General features: G+C 48.6%; 1 protein-coding gene across 4 annotated transcripts in view; it reads left to right on the top strand.

Annotated features, from left to right (window-relative positions):
- Nucleotides 1–22,379, top strand: part of Drc11 (dynein regulatory complex subunit 11) — a 125,976-nt gene extending 103,597 nt beyond the window's left edge. For all 4 annotated transcript variants that reach the window (XM_087209495.1, XM_087209493.1, XM_087209494.1 and 1 more), the window contains exons 16-19: nt 5,250–5,336; nt 11,759–11,936; nt 16,321–16,559; nt 21,952–22,379. In XM_087209495.1, coding sequence (XP_087065621.1) covers nt 5,250–5,336; nt 11,759–11,936; nt 16,321–16,559; nt 21,952–22,071 — 624 coding nt within the window. In that variant the 3' untranslated portion in view covers nt 22,072–22,379. The remainder of the gene's footprint in view (nt 1–5,249; nt 5,337–11,758; nt 11,937–16,320; nt 16,560–21,951) is intronic.
- The last annotated feature ends 3,420 nt before the right edge of the window (nt 22,380–25,799 follow it).

The raw sequence follows: 25,799 nt of genomic DNA, 5'->3' as shown, positions 1-25,799 counted from the left end.
ACCTACATCTGCTCCTAGTGTTAAGGACGGCACTGTCCTGTGACCTGGATTCTCTCCTCCTCATGTCTTCCTGTGCAGCCACCAGGTCCACAGCCCTCCTGCAGCCTCGTCCCACCTCCCCTGTCTCCTCCTCAGACTCCCACTGCTCTTCCATCCCTGCCTCTCCTAGACCCCTCCATGCTCTGCCAGCTCTCTGCCCTTCGGCTCGCGGGGGTTCAGGCGGACCTCGCCTTTTCCCCCCACCCACTTCCCTCTTTGAGCTACCATCCCCCTCCCCAGCCACACCAGTTCCTGCCAAGCCTGGCCAATTCTGCCCTCACTCCACTCCCTGCCCTCCCAGCACCCCCTGCTCAGGCTCTTGTGTCCCCGTCAGAAGCTTCTGGCTGCCCCCTGCCCCTGCATCCATAGCAGGCCTTTCACGGTCACTGGACAGGTTTTTGTACCACAGAGAGGATCAAAATTTCTGATTAAAGTCTTCCCAGATTCTTCCCGATTCTGGGATACTACAGCATAGCTGTAGCCTCTCTGGCCCTTTCCAGATGCGCCCCATGAGCCAGGTACCCCACTCCCTCCTGTCTCCAGCATGTGACACGCCCCACTCCAGCCAGGACCTTCTGGAGACCCTGGAGGTCGGCTTGATGTATCCTCCTGTCTTAGTTACTTTTCTTATTGCTGAGACAAAATATCCGACCCCCAAAGTTAAAGGAGGAAAGGTTCATTGTGTCTCATGGCTTGCAGAGGTTTCAGTCCATAGCTGGCTCCAAGGCACGGTGGCAGAGGAGTAAGGAGGAGGAGGACAAGGCAGCAAAGCAGCAAGCAGTGACCCCAGCAGCCCTCTTTCCATCCCTTAGATCTTATCCAGGCTGTACACCCTTAGGGCTGGTAGCACTCACACCCAGGGTGGGCACCCTTAATCCTACCCAGAACTGTGCCAAACCAATCAGTGGACTAATCTAGAAATCACACACCCTTGATCCCAGCATCGCACACCTATGACCTTGTGAGGCTGTGGGGGGATATCTAGACCCAAGCCACAACACCTCCCTCCAGTCTCTGTCCTGGTCACCCCCTCCCCATGCCTCCCTCTCCGCCACTGGCATTCTCTGCTGTACTCGTCCCTTGGGCCCCTTCCTGCCCACCCCTGAGCTCCTTGAGTTCAGGCCCTGTGTTACTGCTTTTTCGGGCCCTCATCCCTGGCACCTCCACGCTCCTCTGTCCTTGTTTTCTGCAGGAAGAGTGGAAGAACAGCCTTCACTCCGCATTCTAAGTGTCCAAGGCCCTCTTCCCTCCCCGTGAGAGTCTCTTAGTAGTGGCCAGCTCACCCTGAGAGTCCATCCTCCAAGGAAAGTAGCTCAGCTCCTGGGTCCTTCCTCCTGGAAGCAGTTTCACACACCTTTCTTCTCCTCCCAGGACCAAGTGCGGTCACCAGGATCCTCTGGCCACTCAGTGCCCCCAGCAGAAGGGCAGGACAATCGGAGATTAATGCTCTGGAGGACAAGATGGTTACAACTTTTGTGACCGTCCTGTTGGGAAAAGATGATCGAGGATGACATGGGACAAGGTCAGGATGCTTTGGAGCAGGCATCTGTGTCCTGAGGCAGCGCCACAGTGCCCCGCTACATAACAGCTCAGGTCGGGCAGACACTGGTGTCACTTAGGCCCCACATCCAGCCCTCGTGTCACCCTGCCTCAGTGCCCTCACCCGTACAAGGGGGCCCATGGCCAGGGAGACAAGAGGTGTTGTCCTGCATGTGAAACCACTTGGCTGTCACTGTTGAGGCCTCTCTTGGGAAATGTTTCTGTTTCTTTCCAAAGCAGTTACACCCTTCCAAAGCAAGGCCCTGTACACAGCCTGTGTCCCCAGTGCAGGTGAATGGCCTGGGAAAGGGATCCCTTAGCAGGTGGGTGCTAAGAGATGCAGAAAGTGTGGAAGCCCCTGTTGGCCCTGCAGGAGCAGGCAAGTTAAAGGGACTGAGTTAACTTCCACGTCCGACGGAATGGTACAGCTGAGTGTCCACACAACCACGGCTCAGAAGCCAGAAGTGGGCCTGCCGGTCTCCGCACAGCCCCAAGCTCACAAACCTCTTGTGTTTCAAGTCCGTGTGCATTTTGCTTAGTTCACAGCAGGACAAGAAGGGCAACACTAACACACCAGCGCTCATGTCTGCAGTTCCCATTAAGAAAAGCCCACTGAGAGACCAGAGGCCACAGAGGATTTCCCACTCTTGCTAACTGGACAGGAGAGGAATGGCCCCTGCTTTGGCAAGGATACAACACGGCCTAAGACACAGCCATTGTTGCTGTGAGAATGGCTTTTCCAGTGGTCTCCGTGTAAAGTAAGATACTTAAGAGGGACTGAAAAGAATTAAGATGTTTGCCTGTGTTATTCTAAATTGTCTTTCTCCTAAGAAGCTTAAACCTTTTGCATATAGCATGTCATTGTCTTATTTACTTTTAGGACTGGAAGTAGAGAGGCTTTTGACTTTAAGCCAAAGTAGCTCTTAGCGAGCAGGGGATCCTTGGAGCCCACTTTGGGAAGGTCCCTCTGACTGCCACAGGCCCCTTACTGGAAGGAAGATGGGGGCTGAGAGGTAGTGGAAGAGCTGATGGGGTTGAGAGGAGCCAGGAGACACGACGATGGCCTTTGGGATTGTTGGGGGCCCAAGGTGGACACCACGTCTAACACTTGGATGCCAGACGAGGGGAACCAACAGGAGGCAGGACTTCCAGTTGGAGAGAGGAGAGGTCAAGTTTGGCCCGTGTGGAATCCAGAAGCTTCTAGACGGCAGGCACCACATTGGGACGTGACACTGGGGGGGGGTGGGGCCTGAGCTTCTGGCGTGAGTTTGGCATCATTATCGCAAGAAGCCAATGGAAGCCCCTGGAGGGCCAGAGATGAGCCCTGGAGGCAGCAGGAGATGGGGTAGGGAGCCAGGACCATGGAGGCCAAGCCGTGGGTCCGAGTGAGCCCTGGAAGACCCGAGTACTGAGGCTGTAGATTCTGGCCTTGGCCACCCTGCCGCACCAGGGAGGGAGCTGAGCACTGCTGGTGCTGGGCAGCAGCCCCCTTGCTCCGGGGTGCGGGGCTGGTCCCAGTGACAGCCCCTGGAGTGCAGGGCAGAGGACAGAGCCTTGTGCTCGTCTGGCTCACACTCACTCCCTGGAGCTGCCACCTCTGACTGGGACATCCATGGCAAGGCTTCCCTATAGGGGGCGACGCTGCTGTGCTCAGGCAGGACCCCTGTCCTGTGCCTCTTCCTTCCTCTGGGCACTGATGGACAGCCCAGTGCCCACGCATGGTTCCTGGAGGTGGGCTCGGCGTGCTGGGCAGACCCGTGTTCCCTCCAGTGCACCTCGGGCCTGCGTCAGGACCGGAACTCAGATCTCCCACCCAGAGGCTCCCCTCGATCTGCATTTCCCTCACAGCCTTCCTTGGAGAATCGTAGTGTGTTTAAGCTAGAAATTCACTTAACAAGTTGCTTTGACATCTCAGAGAGCTGATGTTATTAAATAAGGGCTCGTAGAGGAGGGAGAGCGAAGGCGGGAGCAGCTCCTCCGTCCTGCAGCCTTTTCCATCTTATTCTGTGAAAGCCCCTGCAGCTGGCTGGTTTGAGATGGTGAGTTTGCTGCTTGGCGGCATCACTTTCCCCTGGGAAACTGTGCACACAGCTCCCTGGGGACAGCGCCGGGTAGTGCTGGCCACAGCCCTGGCCTGGAGTTGGAGAGCAGAGACCCCACACACAGGCGTGCACAAATGGTTTGCTCCCTTAGCTCCCTGATGGAACTTGTGGTGGTCTTTTTCTCAAACCAGGAAAGAATCAATAGCTATCAGACTCTGGTGCCAAAAATAAACTCGCCGTGGCCAGGCCACATTGCAGGCCACCCCTAATTCAGCAGGCAGAGGGGTGGACACGCTGGGGCTTGGTCTAAGCAGGAGAAGCGCTATCCCTTGAAAGGAAGGAGCAGGGAGTGGGATCAGCAGCGAGGGGCTTGGGTCTGAGCCCCACTGATTCACACCTTGAGGGCCTGGGTTCCATTGGGGCAGAGGCCCCGAGGCTGCCGCTGTCTGTGTTCTTGGAAAAGAGTAGAGGGGACCGTGCGTGAGGCCTCTGGGTCACATCTGGTGTGTGCTGAGTGGATGAGGTATCGCATGCCCGCAGTGCCAGTCCCTGGCAGCTCTAATGCACACACTGGCACCTGATGCCTGGCATCCCTGCCCTGTCACTCACTGCTGGAGCTCCCTGTAGGTATCGCCCAACTGTGCTGGAGACTAAAATTTAGGGTTCTGAATTCTTAGACTCTGTGGCTCTGGATTTAAAAACTTCACAGCTCCCCAGTGATGTCTGGCTGGTGCTATCTTCTCTCTGAGGGTCCCAGCCCGCTGGGGACCGGGACTGCAGTGGCCCGGGTGTTAGGCTGCCCAAGGATCGAGTTCGGGCAAGATCCACTCGGAACTTGAAGATGCACAGTCTGTTTTCCAGCCCCGACTGCCACTTGGTACATAATGCTGGAGAAAAAGACGCAACCCGGCATCTCTAGCGATTTTCTCATCACTCACTGAATGACTATCTTGGTGTAAAATCGTACCTGCTGCCTTAATGATGTTTTAAGAAATGCATAAAGAGGAATACACAACACTGTATTTGCTGTGGCCGAAACAGCTTTTATCTGTCACAATTTTTCACAAAGCACAAATTGTTGCAAAAATACCTGAACTTTGCTGTCACGGAGGTGCTTTGAAGAGATTGTTAGGTGGGTGGCAATTATTCATGGGCCACACTAAGGCCCTGCCCGACTCTGTCGCAAAGCCCTGCTTGCCCCGGAGGGGCTCAGAGCTGTCTTCCCTGGGGAGCCTTGGCCACAAAAGCACAGTGGAACAAATAGCATGGCAGGGGCCCTTGTGCTGAAACAGGCTTTCTCCTGGCAGCAAACTTGAATAAACCTGGGAACAGCAAGTAGGCTGTGATTAAAACTCATGGCCCAGTTCCCGTTCATTTTCGGCAGAAAATGATTGGTTTATTTCAAGCCAAGAAGGCTCACAGTCTGAGAGCAGAATGTGTGTGCGTCAAGACAGGGCCAAGGGATGGAGGGGAGACCACAGAGGAAGGAACGCGGGTGTGCCAAGGGGACCTGGGGCAGGCACGTGGCCTGGGCACCCTCGAAGCCCTGCCGTCCGCCGCGTCCCAGGTACCCCTGCTGTTCACGGGGCTCAGACGTTCATCACCTAGGCTGCACCTTCTCCTCTGCAGGTGGCTCGACAGCTTCAGCCCTCCGTGGTGTGGATTGGAGACACAGAGAAAACCTTCTACAAAAAAGTGCCCAACGCTGAAAAGCTGGTGAGGGCTTCTCCATCGCCTCTTTCCTTGACCTCTCCTTCCTCTGAGGGGGCCCGTACGAGGCACCACCCCCACTTTTTTGAGAAAATCTGATCTTTTCAATGCAAAAAGGAGACGTGGGCTTTCAAATCTCCTGCAGTGGTCTCCCTCTCTCTCTCTCTCTCTCTCTCTCTCTCCCTCTCTCTCTCTCTCTCTCTCTCCCTCTCCCTCCCTCCTAAGTACTTGTCTGCATTTGAAAGGATCCAGGGGTCTGATCTTAGAAGGCATAATTTAGAAAAAAATGAAAGAAAACGGGAAGAAAAGAGGAGGGAGATTTTTTTTTCAGCCCAAACATGATTCAGAGGGAAGAAATCATTTAAAGAACTCTGCTCAGTTACGGCCAATGACACACATAGGAGTTATTATTAGGAGACCCTATTGTTCATAATAATAAAGAGCAAAAGGCCTGAAATTTATGAACAAAGAGCATCAACAGAACTGCTAAGTGCAGCTTTAGGTCCCTTCCTTCTCTTCCCGCATTTCAATGGCCCCATCCCCCGCACTTCCCCCGCAAATCACCAGCAAATTTCTCACAAGTTAAAAAAAATTGCAGATACACATGATTGTTATTCCACATCAATTTGGACCAAAGCAAATAGTGGTTAACTGTGAATTTCTGATTAAGTTCGTAAGGATTTTAATCACTTTTGATCCTTATGTATTATACATCATTTTTAGCAGGTAGAGATGATTTGGATAGAGAATGAAAGCTCAATCTTTTCTTCTCCAAATGAGTGTTGATTGCTCTGTCATTTCAGAAACTCTTAGGAGGACTCATTTGTTATTTAATCTGGGACTCTAGCAGTTAGCTCCCTCTGCTGGACAAGCCGCTGCATTGAGGAAGAAGGGAAAAAGTCGAAAAACTGACGGGCAAGAATCACCTTGACCCAGATCCCAAGTCCAGAGAGCCATCAGGGCTGGGCACAACCAAGCGGTCAACACGTGAAGCTTTTGCACGTTTGGCTCGCTGGCAGGCAGGGGTGCAGGAGGGAGGGGACCAGGGTGGCGAAGACAGGCCCACATCCCCAGGTCCCTCGTGCTGATCTCTCTCGTCCCCACAAATGCAGACCCTCTCTGGCTTATTCCTGGGGGACATCGAGGCCTTCCGGGGACCCAGTTCTCACTAGAGGCAAATCGAACATTTTCTCTGGTTACTTCCGCATCAGGAGATCCATGGCTGTCCTGGAGTCCACTGCATGTGACTGGCAATGGGAATCGTGCTAGGCACAGCCAAGACACTGTGCCTTGCCAGATGAAAGCTTCCCAAGCCCAAACATCCCCAAGGCCCAAAGGCCTGAGCCATCCCAACTGGGACAGCTGCAAGAGCTGCACAGGTCCTGCCCAGCAGCCCAGCCAGCACTGCCCTGCAGGAGAGGGCAGGGGGTTCTATCAGCCATACTGCGGGATGGCATCATTGGACCGGCCCAGGGTGCAGAACCAGTTCCCACTGCCTTCCTGCAACTCCAGAGTGGGGGCCCCGGGCTCTGTCCTCCTCCTGGCCCTCAGGGTCTCCTGAGTCTGACCCAAGCTCCTCAGCCAACAGGGGCACCCAAGAGCAGCAGCGAGTCAGAGGCAGCGAGAGGACCCTGTGGGACAGTGTTGCCAATGCCTCAGCTGCATGGCTTGCTACACAGAACATAGTGTCCTTCCTCCCACCCACCCCTGGTGCTGTCCCAAAAGTCCCCATGGTCCCCCCAAACACCGAGGCCCCGAGAAGCGAGTCCATCTGCAAAGAAACCAGGAAGCTGGGATGGCCCACCAGTCACGGCCGCAATACCCAGACCGCCTGGATTTCCAGGATCCCAGAAGCATCCCTTGAGAGAGGAATCTCAGTCACAGTGCAGGACTCTAGCTCCAGGGCCCCTGAATTGAGCCCCTTCCAGGTGACACAAGGGGTGCTCGTCCAGTCATAATCAGCGAGGCGATGGAGGAGGCCCACTGTCCATGGTGGCTCCTGAGCAGGAGCCCTCCCTGTGGGGACAGGAGGCCCTGACACCTGGGACAGCTGCAGCAGGGAGCAGAGGCAGTGCGCACACTGCAGGGCACCCTGGGAGCCAGGCCCTGCTCCAGTTATAAAAGAAGGCATAGCCCCCCCCACCCCCCAGGGTGCGTAGCCAGTAGGGGGCATGCTGGGGACTCAGAACTGTGAAGCCAGAGCCAGGCTGGAGGATCCTGAATGCAACTTGGTTTCCCACCTTGCCCACAGGCTCAGCCCTCCTGGTTCACTCCTTCGACCCCGGGTGCCCTCAGAGCCTCTCTTGAGAGTGGCCTTTCAGGAGGGCTTCCAGCCAGAGTTTCACTGCTCTGGAACCTCTGTCCTCCTGCCCACCTCCTACTTCCTCTCTCCTCCCATCAGGCCTAGAGAAGCTGGCCCAGGTCTGCCCCTGGCTGGCCCCGGGCATGCCCTGCCTCCCTTCCTGGCCCCTAAGAGAAGCTCTGCTCCTGGCTGAGCTGCTAGTATGTAGCCAGTCAGCTGTTGTGTCTGAGAGGAAGGCAGTAAAGAGCAGGGCAGAGCAGCCTGCACCTGCATTTTCTGCACCATTACCTGTCTGACCTTAGCTGTCTGGCAGGAGCCTTCCCCGACATCACTGTGGTGCCTCCTCAAAGTCTCGGGCTTTGTTGGTGCTGGCTGCAGCGGTTGTTTTGTGGCATTAACTGCAGGAAAGCAAGTTGAAATTGCTGTGTGGGTGCTGGGCACGAATTTGAAACTGCCCACAGTGATACAGTTGTGAGGGGCTGGCAGACCCAGTTGCCAAGTGACCCTGAGGACGTCCTGGTGTGATGGAAGAGCTGCAGTAGGGACAGCTCTGAACTGGAATAGTGGCCCAAGTGGCAGAGAGCTGCTGTCACAGTGGACACACCTCCTGTTTCCATTCCGTACTCGTGGGGCTGCACCTCACCAATAGCAAGGATGTCACTCTGGACACTGCCCAGGATCAACATTTGTCATCCAAATAGACTAATTAATTTCAAGCATCCTTGAAATGCATTCAGGACATGCATGGAGCAGTATCAACTCCTGCCTCAGAAAGGGTAGAGACCACACTGTCACCATGCAGTGGGGCTTCGGGGGACAGGCTCAGACCCCTTAGGTGTGTGCTGCCCCATGGAGTGTCAGTCCTGCCTCTCTGGGACCTCAGGTCAGTCCTTCCAACAGTCTTTGGGCAGCTCAATGTGCACCCTACACCTCCCAGTTCAACCCCGCCAAGTTTCTTAAAAGACCAGTCTGTTACCTACCCATCACCATCTCAAACCACCGCCGACAGCTGGCTGCCCTCACTGCACCATAGAAATTGTTCTCATAAAGCTATTTGACACAAGAGAAATGTAAGACTTCTCTGAAAACTACAAAAGCAATGTGGAGAAGTCTTAGAGAAGACCTAAATACATGGGAAGACATTTCATGTTCACGGGTTGCACATGACTTAATGTTGCTAAGAAGATGATCTTCCCCAAATTGATCCACAGATTTGATGCAGTTCTCATAAAAGCTCCAACTGGCTTATGTGCAGAAATTAATATGCTGACCTTAAAATGCATATGGAAATTCAAGGGACCCAACCAAAACAATCTTTAAAAAAAAGTTGGGAAAGTCATTTCCCATCTTAGTAGGACATTGTAGCAATCAAGACAGCATGGTTCTGGCCTACGGAGAGAAACAAATCAATGGAATAGAACTGAGGTCCAGAAACAAGCCCTTACATTGAAGGGCAGTTAACTTCTGGCTGAAGTGCTAGGACAGCTCAGTGCAGAAATAATCTTTTCAACAAATGGTGCTGGGACAGCTGGAGAGCCACCAACAAAAGAGTGACGTTGGAGCCGTACCTCGTGTCACATGCAAACATCAACCCATAGTAAATCAAGACCTGCAAGTAAGAGCTAAAATTTAAAAACTCTTAGAAGAAAATGTAGCCATGAATCTGTGTGACCTTGGGTTAGGCAATGGCTTCTCAGATGTGACACCAAAAGCACAAGCAACAAAAGATTTTAAATTGAACTTCATCAAAATGAAAAATGTTTCACCAGAAAGGAGATTATCAAGAAATAGAAAGTAGGGGCCCGGGATTTAGCTCAGTGGTTTCAACGCCTGCTGCGCAAGCACAAGGACCCGAGTTCAATCCCTGGTACCAAAAAAGAAAAAAGAAAAGAAAAGAAAGAGAAGGTAGAGGGCTGGTACTGAAAGGCCAGACTCAAACTGAGTCTCAGCTGCAGAGAGGGAGGCGGAGCCAGTGCAGGAACTGGAGTAGACTCTGAAATCAGCCAGTGCTCAGAAGCTAAAGGAAGAGACCTTGATTCCTGTCTTAATAAAATAAGAGACACTTCTGTCGCTGGCCGCTGCCTCTACCCCTTCCCCAGCCCCGTTCATCCCCTCCCTGCCTCTCTGGCCTCTGATCTCTCTAGTGTTCCTGGAACTGGCCAGCACATCTCTACTTCCGGTCTTTGCTCTTCCTGTCTCCTCTGCCTGGAGGTCTCTCCCCAGTCTGCGTGGCTGTCTCCTCCCTCGTCCAGTCTCTGAGCAGGTGGCATCTTAGCCAAGTGTGTCCCTGCCGCTCTCCGCCTGGCCCACCAGGCCCCTCCTTCCCACCACCTTCTGCTTTACCCTGCTGTATTCTCCTTCACAGCACTTGTTCCCTAACACATCACCAACTGTCAGCCTATAGACTTATTTTTTGCCTCCCTGCTGAAATGTCAATTCCACAAGGACAAGCATCTGTGTGGGAGCCTTCCCGCCAACTTTTTCTTTTGAAGATGGTTTTTGCTGGGTCCTCTGAATTTCCATAAACATTTTAAGATCCCTGGATTTGTGTCCACTGATGGATCCGCATGGGGTCACAGCTCCATCTACATTTAAACATGAACACACGGAGAAGCTCTTTGCAGAAAAGCGGAAGGACTGTTGTAATCCCGCTGAAAGAGCACTGTGTGAAACTATCTAAAGGAAAGCACTGAGCTCCATTTTCCAGATGAGGAGACTGAGACCCAAGTGAGTTCAACCCACCGCCCCCAGTCACAGAGCAGCTAAATACCAGCCCCTGGGTTCAGAAACTGGCAGCTTAAGCAGCGTGTGAGAGATAGAGGTGTCCGAAGGCCAAGGCCCTGCAGAGTGACCTGGGGAATAACTTTAGGCTTGCATTTCAGCCTGGCCCTCTTCAGAAAATGGCCCCAAGCCTTTTCCAAAGGCTGCTCACAGGCCAGCTCTTCGTCTAGGGACTCTGAGGAAGAGAGGGGTGGAGTGGTGTAGAAGCTGCTGGTAGATTGGGAGGTAAAGTTCGGGGATAGGAGGAGTTTGCCTCAGAAAGGGTAACAGAAGTAAAGGATGAAGACGCAGAGCTTGGGGAGACTCAGTCATTCAACAACCACTGACTGAGCACCATCTGTACACCAGAGGCCCAGCGCCCACGGATGGCCTCAGGCAGGGATGGCCGTCCGAAAGGCTCTTCCAAGCTTATGAGCTCCAGAAGATTAACAAAAGAAAGTGAAAAGACAACCTACAGAATGGGAGAAAATATTTACATACACTGATGAAAAGACTTGTATCTAGCGCTTGAGCAACACCTACAACTCTATAATAAGGACATATAACCACCCAATTTTTTAAGTGGCCCAAGGATCTAAATGTGCCTTTTTCCAAACAAAACATATGAGCTCAGAGAAAGATGCAGAGCATCCTCAGCCATCAGCCAAATGGGAGTGAAAAGGGCCAGAGCTGCCCACCCGTATTCTCCTGCCTGCCCACTTCCTCTTCTCCTGTCTGCACAAGGGCTGCTTAATTTGCACCCACAGTGTTGCCCATGGCAACACACCCTGATCAACTCCTGGTTCCGGAAGCTGCCCTTGCCCTCCCTGGGACACAGAAGAGAGGGCCCATCGGAGCTGGCTCCCCTCCCTTGACAGTGCCAAGATGGTGCTGAAGTCCTACAGGCTCAAAGTACTTCTGAACTGCCAGGCTTCAGAACCTTACGTGACCCAGTGTTTGTCTGAAGTGAGATCCAGGACCCAGGTCCTCTGCCATCAGCAGAGGATATCTGAGCTCTTCTACCAGACAGCTCGGGGGAAACATGAGCCTCCTTCACCTGGAGATCAGCCGCCATTTCCCATCTGAGGGTCAGGCGCCCCTCTGGTGAGTCAGGCGCTTCCTTCCTTCCCCTGACCCACATCTGAATTCCAGAGATTCAGGAAAGGAAAGGCCAACAATTAAAAATCACCCAGACTAGGAAGTGCTCTGAGACACACTTGAAGGAACTGTGTTTACCAGAGGTATGAAATCACTTCACAAATATGTGCTGCCACCCCTTCTGTTTCTGAGCATCCACTTTCTTGAGTTCTCCATCCATTCTTTGTTCTTATGTGGCCTAATATTTGCCCCCTCCTCTTTCTCCCAGAATGAACCGAAACGGCTGAAAAAACAGCTTCCCAAAATCCTGAAACTCTTGCAGCCAGATGACAGGATTCTGATCATAGGGACAACGCAGCGTCCTTTTGATGCCGAACTTCAGTCGTTTTGCAAAGTTTATGAAAAAATTATTTTGGTTCCCAGACCAGACTACGCTTCCAGATACGGCAAGTATCCTAAGCCCCAGGGATCAGCTGGGTCTGCCTGCAGGTGTACAAGGCCAGGAGGGTGAGCTTGGGTGTCCTTGGGAGCCAGGGCACTAGAGGTTGTGGTGGTCACGTGGTGACCAGAGAGATTATGGTAGTCAGGTGGCAGCAGTGGCATCGGGATGTGACTGTGGTGATGTGGCAGTAGTGGTTACCACTGGTGGCCGCAATACAAACAATTAGGTCAGGCTTGGTTTTACTAATTGTCTTAGTTAATTTCTCATTGCTGAGACAAAATACCCAACACCCAAAGTTAAAGGAGGAAAGGTTTATTTTGGCTCACAGTTTGTAGAGGTTTCAGTCCATAATCAACTGTCTCCAAAGCAGGTGACATGGCAGAGGGGCATTGCAGAGGAGAAACAGTTCATGGTGGGCAGCAGGCAGCAAAGGAGCAATGTAGCAAGCTACAAGCAACAAGCAACAAGCAACAACCTTCTTTCTGTCCCTTATATTTTATCCAGGCTATCCACCCTTAAGGCAGGTAGCACTCATACCCTTAATCCTAGCATTGCTTCTTGATCCCAGTGTCACACACTGTAGATTCAGCCACCTAAGCCCCACCTAAGACTGCATGAGGCTTTGGGGAAACATCTAGACACAGCTAATAACACTAATCCTCCGATCAGTGGCACCACCCAAGTAGAGAAGACACATGTTCCAATCTGATTGTTCTTCAATTTCTGCTCAATTGTATTTTCTAAAAGAGCAGCCCTTGTCTTCCCTATGTATTACAAATGGCTAGCTTATTAGCCACTCTAGTTGTCATCTGTGTTTATTTTTCTCTTGATAAATTCTGACCCTTGCTTTGCACTTCAGTGTCACACACAGACCACAGGAGCACTTTGAGACCCAACGTTTCTCCATCGCTCTACTTGCTTCTCCATCTTTTAGGGCCACACGAGATGCACTCCAGCATCAGGAGAAAAAGGGACACATTTGGAGGATGCCGCACAGGACTTAGGGCTTAACCTGGGAGGGCAACACTTCTCTGGGCCTGTATCACATTGCCCAGAATGAGTCCTGTGGCCCCCACCCAGCTCAGGACAAAAGGCAGGGACAGGGAGCAGCCACAGCCTTGGCCACAGCCACTGAGGTTGGTGCCACAGATGCTGTGCTGCAGGCTGTAGCAGTGCTTCCCTCCCCACGCTCTTCTCTTGTTCTCTCTTCTTTTTCCTTTTCTCTCTTTTCACTGTAAATATTGCAAGCTATCTTAATGAAATAAGGTAGAGTGTTATTCATTAAGGGGCCACGGTCTTGTTCTCAACTTTGGATCCAGTGTTTTCTATTGCTTGACAAAACTGTCAGCCTTTTAGAAATGGAGCCCTTGATGCACAACATGGGCAATTTTGTTTTTGGACAAAGTGACAGGCATCTCTAAGAACCTGGATCACATCACAGATTTCAACCTGAACCTCCTCACAGTGTCACCGAGGAAGAGCAAGGAGAAGGTGTCCCTTCCCCCATGGGCAGGCGACGAACCTGCAGAAAGCTTGTCTCACGGCTCAGTCTATGTCCAGTGTACCACGTGCTTCTCACATATTTCTTTCTTGGTGGGCGATTCCTTCTGGCTGCCATTCTTGGCAATGTCATAAACACTGCCTGGCATTTCCTGCAGTAATTGTAAGGCTTTCAGAGCCCCATGTCCAGGGCTTCCGTCTTCAAGAATGACCGCCTCTGCCACAGCTAGGATCACAAGTGGTCTCTTAGCACCCATCAAGCATGGGCCACAGATCCTCAGCAGCTGCTGCTTGGCTGTCTGTCTACCAGCAGCCCAGCTCCAGAAGGGTTGGGCAACACTCACCATGCTGGCGAAGCTCCTTGGGACTGCCCTGGGGAAGCCCCAGTGTCGAGACTCACGGTCCTTAGGTTTACCGAGTATCACTCAGCTCCTGCCCCCTTGCCCCATGAATCAGCTGTCTCTGCAAAGAAAGTCCACCCCTGTTGCTGGATGCCTCATCTGATCCCCAGAAGCCCACGTGGACCCCTCCCCACACACTCCCAACACCTCCCTCCTGTCCCAGGGTCCATCTCAGTAATGGCCCAGTTCCTCATGGGCCCAACTGAAGCCCACAATCTGGAGGGAGGAGTCCGTGGTATCTTTGGATTTGTCTGGAACTCAAGGCTCAGAGAGTTGAGAGCTCACCCAAATCCTATTCTGCTCTTGCAGAAATCCGAATAAAATGAGCTTTAAAATACTCTGTCATATGTCAAGCACTAGCCAGGATGGAATGACTGAGGATGGCAAAAGCAGATAAAGGGAAGAGCAAGACCAGATTCTTTTCACTCTGAAGAATGGGAAGAGAGCCAGGCATGACAGTGCACACCTATAATGCCAGCATTCCAGAGGTTGAGGCAGGAGGATTGCTGGGAGCTCAAGGCCAACCTAGGCTACATAGTGAGTTCAAGGCCAGCCTGGGATACACAGTGAGACCCTGTGTCAAAAAACAGAAAAGAAGGGGAGAGCAAGGGGGAGGAAGGAGGGAAAGGGGTGTGGATTAGTCTGAAAAGATGAGGAAGCGTTTGTATCTAAGAGAGGAAACAAGGTACAGCACTTAGCCTCAAGATCCCTTCTACTGTCTCCTGCACCCCTGGCCTGGGCCTTCACCCACACTCTCACTGCCGCTTCCAGGGCTGCCGATGTGTGGGAGTTGCAGGTCTGGACAGCAGACACCAGTCTCAAGCAGTGGTGTTGTCTAGTTTCTCCACTGCTTCTCATTTTCTCCATGGGTTGTATGTTCTGATTTCTAACTCCGTAGCAGTTACATTTGGATAAGGATTACCCTCACCTGCTATATAACCTGTCTTTACACAAACATGCTTTGAAATATTATGTAGCTTATTTGGTGTTATCTTTTATAGTTATTTTAATGAGAGGAAATTTTGGTGCACGATGCAATGACTAATAATAATAATTGTGATATCAGTAATACAGCCACAGGAAGTAACACACACACACACACACCTGCTAGAATGGGACTCTTCTGAGTGCTTTATATGCACTGTCATATGACTTCTCACAGCAGCACTGAGAAGCAAATCTTTCTGCTTTCCTGATCTACAGCTAAGACTAGGGCTTAAGCTCAAATAAGCTCACCAAGGAAGTAGCAGAGTGGTTCCAGGGGCTGAGAGGGTGGATTGGGCCGATGTGAGGTCGATCTCAGTGCAGGTTTCCAAACCCTTGATGTCTAACCTGGAGAGACAGCCAAGCCCCGTGGTGACATCCACCCTTTGCCGACCACTCAGCTCACCCACAGGGGCAAACAGCTCACCAGGAGAACAATGGAGGTGAATTGTTGGAATAATCCTGGCCCTAAAGCAGCCTTCTGTGACATGGTTTGTAGGTACATTATGAGCCATTTTGTTCCTTTATGGGAGTAGGTGGAGCCTTACATCCTACAACCATCTTTGGATCGATGGATCTGGATGGTGGAATCGCTGAACAGACCCAGAACTGAGCTTGGACCAGACCTGACAATCCTCAGATCATGTAGTAATGGCCATTTTTGAAGAACAGCATCAATATTCCTCAAAGAATGAAGTGCTTTAGAACTGTCTGGCCAGATCACCTGAATGCAGAGACAGATCACTGGTGCTGGGACGGATAGGCCCGTGAATGCCCCTCGCCTGTCCTTGCCTGGACACAGCAGATCCCATGGGTTTCCCCAGTCTCTCCAAACAGGCTGGACATAGTTCTCCAGATGTCATCTTATCTTACATGTTGTACAGGAGTTCATTTATATCTAAATTTAGCATCAGGAATTATTTTTGTAATTCATTTTCACAACATTCCTGTGTTCAGATTGAACTCTCTCATTTACTGTAGATTCACTAACAGTTGTTGAGGGAGAAGATAAGGGTCCAATTGTTCTATGAAATCCAATATAAGGTAGTGCACAGAGACTGGCAGTGGTTAATGAGAATTGGAGTCTGCATTCTAACTCGTTATTAAAATAATATAAGAAATGAACATTATAACTAAAAACAGTTATACTCCTGCTTATCTAAATTCTTTTGATAATATAAAATTCTGATAAGCAGGGTTGCCATCCATATACACTGTATGTGAATTTCCAATTTTGAAATTTTCTAAACATTAAATCTCTATTGGGTTCATTTTTTTAAGACCTTAGGGTTGCCATTTTGTACGTCACAGGGTAGAAAATTCCCCTGAGGAAAGCTTTAGTTACTCAGCTTTCTGCTCATCTGAACTACAAAGAAGTTGGGAGTTGACTCCTCTTGTATTCCTTTCCTTATGAACTGTGATTTGGGGCAGGGCACCAGGCTAACATTGCTTGCTCTGTGATAACTCTTGGCCTGTGTCTTTTTGCCATCTTGGATCCCACAGTTTTGTGGAAACAGATCATTCAGCGCAAAGGAGGGCTCCTTACAAAAGCCCTGAATATCAGTTGCCTGGCCAAGGTCACCGATGGTTTCACCCAAGGACATATAGTGGAAGTGGTCAAAGATGTGCTCACAGAGGGGCGAATTCGGCAGCAAGCTCGTAAACCACTCACCGCAGGGGAGTTCATCACAGCCATAACCAGCATGAGCCCAGTGTACAAAGAGGAAGAAGATTGCTTTAAGGTAAACTGGATGCCCTGAGAACCAAGTCTCAGCAGCAAACACTTGTCATATGCCTCCCGCGGGTTCCCTAGGTTTCATGGATTTGAACACTGTCACATATAGTGAAATTTAGGAACTCAACATCTTTGGATCACAAAATCTTTTCAGAGCTGGGGATGGAGCTCAGTGGTAGAGTACCTGCTTAGCATGTAGGTGATCCTGGGTTCCGTTCCCAGCACAGACACACAAAAAAATCTTTTGAGCCTTAGCAATAAAGCATGCTTTCCAAATTTTAAGAAAATCATAATCTATGGCTTTATAAATTAACAGCCAAATCACAGAACTGAGTGGTAATTTCAAAACCACTATCTCTCTCCCTCCTTCCTTTAATTTACATAGGGAAAATTATCCCTTGTAGAGTATATTTCAAGCTCATGCTATTTTGTCACATACTTGACATTGGACACTTCATTTTTCAGTTCTGTATGAGCTTGCACTAGGAAACTACAAGAGAACTCAGCAAAATTTAGTTTTCCAATTTTTGAGAATCTCTTGACATGTTCACAGAATTTTTTTTTTAATTTCAGAGGAAATGTTGAGATCTCTCTCCCAGCTCCCTCTTTTATAGGAGGACACAACGTTGTTGAGAGTTGCATGCTTTGTCCCCTGAGGTAGCTGGCAAAGGCACAATAAGGGTACAGCCCAGCCCCTGATGCCCACAGAGGGCACTGCTCGGACTCCACTTGCTCTCCTTTAAGTCAAAATGAACATAGTGCTATTGCTTTCTGCATCTAAGGTTGTTTCCTTGCTCAACTGGGAAGGAAAGGGAAGAAAATATGATTGAAGGTCACTACAATATTGTCATACCAAAAGGAGAATTGAAATTCTCGGTGAAGTCTCTCGTTTCTGGAAGGCTGGTTAAGATTGGGACATTTTCCCACTAAAGTAGACAAAGTGTGAATGAGAACCTCAGTGAATGTTTAAATTTTTTATTGCAATAAAAGATACAGGGCTATGAATCCCCCTCAGAATATTCTCTCTCACTTCTGACACATTTCTCCCTTCACTCTTTCAATTTTCTGAAGCAGCTCTGAGAGTTCTCTTTAGGTGTGTTGTCATGACTGTCTCGGGGTCCTGAATTGATTCAAAACATTGGCCTTTCAAGGTCATTTTGACTTTGGGAAAGAGCCAGAAGGCTCAAGATGTCAGATCCAGTGAATAAGGTGGACAGGGACACACCCATCATTTTTTAGGAGCCTGCCTTTCCATCAGCGGCAGCACTCATCATAGTTTTAATCATATCTCATAGATACTCATGAAAGAGGACTTCCAGCACTGCTCCAGAAAGTGGCCAGAACAATGGGATAAGTGTGTTGGAACCAAGGGGTAGCATTCTAGGGGGATTTATGACAATATGACTTTTACTGTAATAATTTTTCAAATTTAAACATTCACTGTATATTTGATCACACCTCATACCACTTTTTGCCAAGTTTAAAGCTTATATTTATTTCTTTGCTGATTTTCCCCCAGTGTTTCCTAAAAAAGTCACAATGATGCCCTCAGCAATAATAATGTAGTTGGCTTTCTCTGTAATACTTTCTCTGAGTACTTTAGGCTTTGAAAGCCATACAGCATCTGTCTCAACTCTTCAGCTCTGCAGCATAGCACCAAAGCATCCTTACACATTATGCAAACAAGTGAGTATGACTGGGTCCCAATAAAACTTTATTTGCAATAACAGAAAATGGGTCCTATTTGACCAATCAGCCATATTTTGCTACCCCAGCTCTAGAAAAACTGAAAAAACAATTTTTTTCTCAACTCTCACCAGGTATTTGCCAAACATTTAAATTAATGCTCTGTTATTTTAACTGTTTAAGTTAGTATTCTGCTGAATTTAACTGTTTAAATTTTATTCCTATCAATCTCTAATACTTAGCCTCTTTGAATTTTGCATCGTATTCTTCTGAACTTCTCTATATTTTCTCCTATCTAAAGTCCTGACTTTCCTCCTTTAAGAAGATGGGCTTAAGGTGTTAAAACCTAAAGCCAGGTTTGTAACTTTTTGAAGACATCAATCTCTAGGTGTTTTCTTTCTGTGGCAGAGTTTGAAGGTGACTGTACCATTCAAGAAAGAGAAAACCTGGGCCGGGGATTTAGCTCAGTGGTTCTGCTGCCTGCTTTGCAAGCACAAGGACCTGAGTTCGATCCCCAGTACCAAAAAAAAAGAGAGAGAGAGAGAGAGAGAAATTACCATTTTCTTACCTGAGATGACAAAGGCAAATGCATGTGTATTTGATGACTTTATCCATTTTTAAGGAAACTGAATTGTTTCCCCACAATTACTCTCTTCAACCCTCTCCACATCTGCTTCCACTGTGGCACCAGGTCCTGAGCTGATGTGCCGCACTCTGATGAGTAGCACCTTGACTGAGCAGATGCGTAGATGGAATGACACTGTCACATTCCTGAAGTGTGTGGTACCACTGCTATAGTGGCTTATAGTTGGGCCATCAGATTGGCCTGACAAACTTTACTGTGTTTCTAAAGTTGTACCCGACTAAAATTGTGCAGTTTTTCTAAACATACTCTATTCTGTTCCATGGAGTTGATAGAAAAAATATTTAATGATAATGATAATGAAGACCTAATCATAAACGTTAGCTAATATTTATTGACTGCTTATTGTGTACCAGGCACTGTATTAACCCATTTAGACTTCACAGCCCCCTATTTTGCAAGTGAGGAGCCTGACTACATAGAGAGGTATTAGGGAGAAAAATGCCCCCTCGAAGGTGTCAGCATCCCAGTCCCTGCAGCCTGTAAATGTGTCATCTTCAGTGGCAAAGGGGAGAACACATTTGCTAGGCAAAATCCATGCCTGCACCTTGCATTCCAGGTTCCAGATCCACACCATCTTCCTCGTACTAGAATTCATCATAGGTTTTGGAATTTTTTATCCTTTTTAAAAAAAATTTTTTGTTTTTAATATAATACAAGTAGATATTAATAAAGAAAATATAAAGGCCATTCTCTAATCATTTTTGTTAGGTTTTGGAATCTTAACACATTCCAAAAAGTTATTTTGTATAATTAAAACCCCTGGCATCACATCCAAAGCAAATGTAACTTACGGAAACTTATTCAATCAAAAAACTTTCAAGTCCTATGTGAAATACTACCCTTGCTAAAGACAAAATCTTAATAATAATAAAAAAATGTGACCCACAGAAAGCAATCTACCACGAGGAAAATCAGCAGGTACAGGTAACAGAATGAACACTACCAAGGACCTGGGATAAGAGAGCATTCTGGAAGAGACTACGTATTAACTTTGTTTAACTCATTAAAAGCCAGAAGCATTATAGGGGATAAAACAGGAAAACTTGAAAAAGAACCAAAGAGAACTTCTGATAATGAAAAATATATATATAGTCATTACAATTAGAAACTCAATGAGTGGGCTATCTATGGATTAGACACAACTGAAGAGAAAATGAAGGAACTGAAAAGGGGATTAAGAAATTTGCCTAGCATGTAGTACAGAGAAAACTAAACAACGAAAAACAAGAAGAGGTTAGTTAAGAGTCATGGAACATAAAATGATAACACCTCCTGCTTTTGTGATTGGACCTTTGATTCCCCAAATCACCAAGGAGCATTAACTTCAAAGCACAGACATAAGATTTTGTTCTGTATTTGGATTTAGAAGATTTTGCAAAAGCAACTACAGATCATCTGTCAGGGTGGGAGACAGAGACCAAAATAAAGCCCCCTACTCAGAGTGAATCAGAAAATCAAGATTCCAAAATATTTTAGGAAATTTAGTGCTAAGCACAATCTTATGAAAATGTTTAAGTGAATAATTAAGATGTTCATGAAAATATGACTTCCACTAGAAATATATGCAAAGTTTTAAAACAAAGATAGGCAAGAAATGAATAAAATATAATTATGGAAAATTGTGAAAAAAAAGCATACAAATGAAAATATGGTGGTTATCATAAAATGGTTAAAAAATTAGAGAGTTGGGCCTGGGATGTTGCTCAGTGGTGCTGCACCTGCCTGGCAAGTGGAAGGTCCTGAGTTTAATCTCCAGTACCACAAAAAAATATATATATATATATATATATATTAGAGAGTTATGGACTCTAGGCCACACAGGCTCTACAAGCAAATTGATGGACAGCAAGGTTGCTCTAGGAAGTTCTCTCAGAAGGTAGCACACAGAAACAGAAAGATAAAATCTATAAAAACAAATTTAAGGTCCATAGAGGGTAAAATTAAAAGACATTAACATCCAACTAATAAAATTCAAGAAGAAAAGAATGCAAGAAGTGTCAGACAATTTTTTAAAAATATATATATGCTGAGAATTTTCCTGAATTAGAGACATGAGTTCCCAAATTAAAAAATAAACTGCAAAGAGCCAATAAGGCAAATAGAAACAAATCCATGCCCTTGTCCAAGAACCATATAGCAAATAATCTTAAAAGCTACCAGATTATATACAAAGAAACAACAGTTCTCCAATCAGATGTCTCTTTGACAACAATAGATGTCAGCAAATGGTGAGATTATATTTGTAAAGTGCTGAGGGAAAATCATTGTCTACTTAATATTTATACCCAGCTAAACTAACACCCAGGAAACAGGACAAAACAGACGTTTTAAAACAAATGACCAAGATAGTTTACTCACCACAGGTCAGAGAGCAATCTGGAAATATCGAGTCAAATTAAATGTGCTCAGAAAATGTAACCAAGGAATTTAATTTCTGAATACATGCCCTAGAGAAGTTCTCTCACATGTATACAAGGAGATGAGTAAAAACTATGAACTGCAGCCTTGTTCCTAATAATGAAAAATGACTCATATGTCCACTGATGGAACTGATAAATAATGTGTGATATAATCACTTAATGAAATATTATTACTGTAAAGTGTATAAACCAAAATGTTTCTTAGAGTTCAGATAAAATGCCATTGCAGGGCCAGTTTCTATCATGAAGGGCATTTTTGGTTATTTGGCTCCATTGTTCTGCCAGTCATGTCTCTGGTGGCCATGTATAAACCAGGGGGACATTACCCAGAGAACCCACAACCACAAGACACAGTACCATGCTAGGGAACCAGGCGCCTTGCAACCAGAGTAGTTGGTGAAACTTAGTCTGCGGTTCTCAGCAATTGCTAACCCATTGGGTAGACATTTCAAATCAGATAGAAATACAGACTAGGAACCCCAGTGTGAAGAGTCTATATTAAACATATATTAAACAAGTGTAGGAGAATGACCAAAGTGTAATGGCCACTTGCCCCTTCCTACCCAGCAGGCTTGTCCTCATTTGGAAGAGTGCTCCAGAGAATTCATCCCATTCTGATCTTTGCCTGACTGCCTGTTTTATTTCAGGACTGGTATGCCAAAACCCCTCTGGGTAAAAGGCGAGCCTTGTCATTAACAATTGGTGCCAAAGAAAAGGAGAAGGACAAAGGGAAGAAGAAAGGAAAAAAGGAGAAAAAGAGAAAGTAATGCCTTTCTGAGGAGCCATTCCCGAGCCTCTTTTGGATATAACTGTTCCTTAATCTACCTACACTGTGCCTATGACTGAAATTCACTTTTCACATACTCCATACCCTTTTCAAGTTGAATCCTTGTCAGTACTAGAGTCAAATTTAAAATCTGATGAAAAATATTCTCATTTAACAACTAGTAAGCGGAAGTGTGTTATCAGTTGTTTACTAACCCATACATACTGTATATTATCTTGCACATATTTTTATTAATTCTCTGCTCTAGTAATGTATTTTATATGCTGGAATAAAGCTGCTGTCCTTGAACTGACTCAACCATTTAGGAGCTGGAACTAAACAAGATCTTAACAATGCACTGTGTCAATTTCCTGATTTTGCAGATGAGGTAAGTCCAGGGTAACAGCACAATCATTAGAACATGGGACTGAGGTCATCATCCAGTCTAGGCCTCAGATATGGGCAAGCCAAAGATCAAATGAAAGCTCAGTATAAAAATGGGATAAATCCAGACAAAAAAACTAAATGAAGAAATGAAAAATGGTAAATAAGAAAAATATTAAAGGATAGAAAAGGCGTCAAAAGAAATTTGCATTTTGTAAGAAGGTTATTTGGTAGGAGACAGCAAGTCACCCACCTCTCAACTGTGGCAAGAACACGACGAGAGGAAAAAGACATAAACAGATGGGACGGTTGGAATTGCATGCTGAACACACCCCGTCTGACAGTTTGAGGTACACCAGAGAGCAGGCCAGGTCTCCACACCTCAGGACCCAGCTGCCTGGCTTGAGGCGCCCAAGAAGATGCGGTTTCCTGTGTGGCCTGGGCACCAGCACGGCCCCCTGCACCTGGGTGGGAAAGGCCCTCGCTGCCCTGTGTCTTGGCCACGTCCTGCGCTCACAGCTCCTCGGCATCCTTGTGGCACCAGCCTACCCTCCACCCGCCAGGGGTCCCGAAACCCACAGGGCCCAGGGCCCTTAGACAAACGGTGCGGGATGGCACAGAGCCTACCCCTGTCCTCCCAGGTCCTCTCTGGAGGACGTGTAACCTCACACAGTGTAGGTGCTCTGTACATAGCTGTTCTGCCAAACAAGGAAGGGATACAGCCCTGTGCTGCACACTGTTTCTGACTGTGGGGCTGCGAGACGCGACAACCTTCCTGGGAGAAAGCGAGACTGGGTGACTGCATGGGGCCGAGGGTGGAGTGGCAGGGGGAAGAAGGGGATCTCTCCTCTGGAGCTCTGCTGGCGCCTGAGCTATTCCTGCGCCATTATGTGGCAATTAGCTGCTCTTGAGCATGTTCTTAAGTGAAGGGGACAGTAATTAATGTCATTAACCCTCATTAAGGGAGCTTTCCGTAGAATAGAATCTGATTAGAGTAGAATTACAGCTCTTGGGCGGCTCCACACTCCCCCTGCACCTAGGAGTAAGCAGCTCCTGGATCCCAGACCAACTGCCTGATACCACAGTGCTCCTTCAAAAGCTCCAGTGACCGTCAGGTCTTCAGCAAACACCTTGGGAAAGAGCAAGCTTAAGACACTCTCGTCTCTACCTTTGAGACTCTTGCTCAACTTACCTCCACATTTACCACCACGGAGGACATTTAGGGGGAAGAGGAATCACAAGGCTGATTCATAAGAGTGACACTAGTTTTAGCTACTAATGACACAAAGGGACCCAAACCCCCAAGATAAGTGGCTTCCAATGTCCCTGAAATTCTTAAGATGTTGGTTTAAGAGAGGCCGGGACGGTGCTAATAAAAGCAGAGGAAACTGTGAAAGACTGTGGACTTGAAACCAAGCTGGCAGCTTCCTGGGTTGTGGGGCTTGCACCCTGGTTCAGAATCCGCAATGCAAAGCACCTGAAGTCTCTACCCTCATAATCACCGGTTCCCTGACGCAGGTCTCCTTGACGATTAGCTTTCCTTAGAATTCAGGCTGCAGCCTCACTGCCTGCGGCTGCTCCTGCAGGACAGTTCGTCAGCATCTGTGAGGCAGGCGCAGCGCGGAGGGTGAGCTACCCTGGGTCTGATGGTCTGGGAGACGTCGATAAAATGCTCATGAGAGGAGCGTGCAAGGCCGCAGCAGCTCACACCTGGTCTGAGGGACCAGGCTCACCACCGCCTGGCTTTATCCCCACAAGAAGCCTTCCGATAGGGAATTTGAGGCTCTGTGATGAAGTGCTAGCCCAGATGACTTGATAGCTCTTCCGAGTGCTGTGCACAGTGCCTCCGTCGTCACCTAAGACTGTCCCTCGTGTTGGGCTCTGGGAGGGAGCGGGAACCCCGGAGTCTGGGGGAGTCATGGCCCTTCTGGCCACACTGGTTTTGTTACCCAATGATTGATATGTTGCCTAAGGCAGCTGACCAGTTCCTCCATATGGCAAACCCAGTGCCTTACTCTTTCTGTTGGCCAGTGGATTGAGCGTCTTAGAAACAGTCTGCAGTCGATTCCAGTGGTGTGAGGGAAGGGCCCTCACCAGTCTCAACTCAGAACCCATCCCAGTTCCAGCCCTGGTGGCTCTGCACATGTAGCATGGCGGCGGGGCAGGGAGAGGGATTTGATTTTTTGCAGTTCTGGGGATCAAACCTAGAGCCTTGTGCATGCCAGGCAAGCACTGTGTACATGAGGCATGGGCATGCCACAGCCTCAGCACACTGGGCACTGGGAGGAGTGAACTGACCTAGGACAAGCAGTGCACTTGAGACAGTGCCCAGGTGGCCCACCCAGCAGAGCAGGCGCGACTGGGAGACCTCCACCTCCATGAAACGAACACACAGCACTATGATGGAGGACAGCATGGGGGGCAGCTCCCTGCCTCCTCAGGCCCAGGGCAAAGGCATCCTGGGAAGAGTCCATGGTCCTGGGAGCTCTGTAAAAGCTGGGGCCCCTGCCTATGTCCCCCACCCACCCTGTTTCAAGCCCTTTCTCCCTAGTTGGGGTCACATGGGGTGCAGTGCATCTCGGCACACCACCTCTGGGACTCCCTTGGCTCCATCTCCGAAGGCCTCACCCCAACTCTCCCTCACCCACATCCCCACTAGTGTTCTGGGCTGGGCGACCTTCAGCCACTCGGGTGACCTTGAGCTGGTCCAACCACACACAGACATGTACACCATGCACATCACACAACAGACAGCCCACACAGTGCCCATGCATGCATACAAGTGATGTGTGACATCCATAAACACATGCGCACACACACCTTCACATGTACATACAAGACACAAGGAGACACGTGCACCTAGTACTCTACAGGCATCTCCACACATATACACACACATGATACAGAAAACACAGATACACACGTATATACACATCCCAGACAAACACGCACACATGCATGCAGCTAATGGCAGGTGCCCATGCCCGCACAACCCTGAGCCTCAGGGCACAGCCATAAATGTAGAAGACGCCCAGGCAGGTACTCCAGGCAGGCTGACTGCTTAGTACACACATTCCACAAAAACACCCTGCTCCTCACAGGAGCCAGAGGATACCGCAGCTGCAGGAATGTGACGAGGACACCCGGCTCCCAGCTGCACCCCAAGCACCTGAGGGTCAAGAAGGGCCCACTGCTGCTCCCCAGGAAAGCACGTGGATGTGGCCACACCGGAAGTGCACCTTACCTACACCAGGGCCTGGAGAGGTGGAAGGGCTTTCCCAGCCCCACTGTGCTCCCTCCCCACATCGAGTCTGTGGGGAGGGGCATATGGGGACCAGGCCTGGG

This window comes from Heterocephalus glaber, unplaced genomic scaffold (assembly GCF_053883595.1).
Source record: "Heterocephalus glaber isolate CG9 unplaced genomic scaffold, H.glaber_assembly_v1.0 deba00001004, whole genome shotgun sequence".
NCBI classification, from domain to species: Eukaryota; Metazoa; Chordata; class Mammalia; order Rodentia; family Bathyergidae; genus Heterocephalus; species Heterocephalus glaber.
The sequence above is the reverse complement of the archived record's forward strand: the minus strand, read 5'-3'. Positions and strand labels throughout refer to the sequence as shown.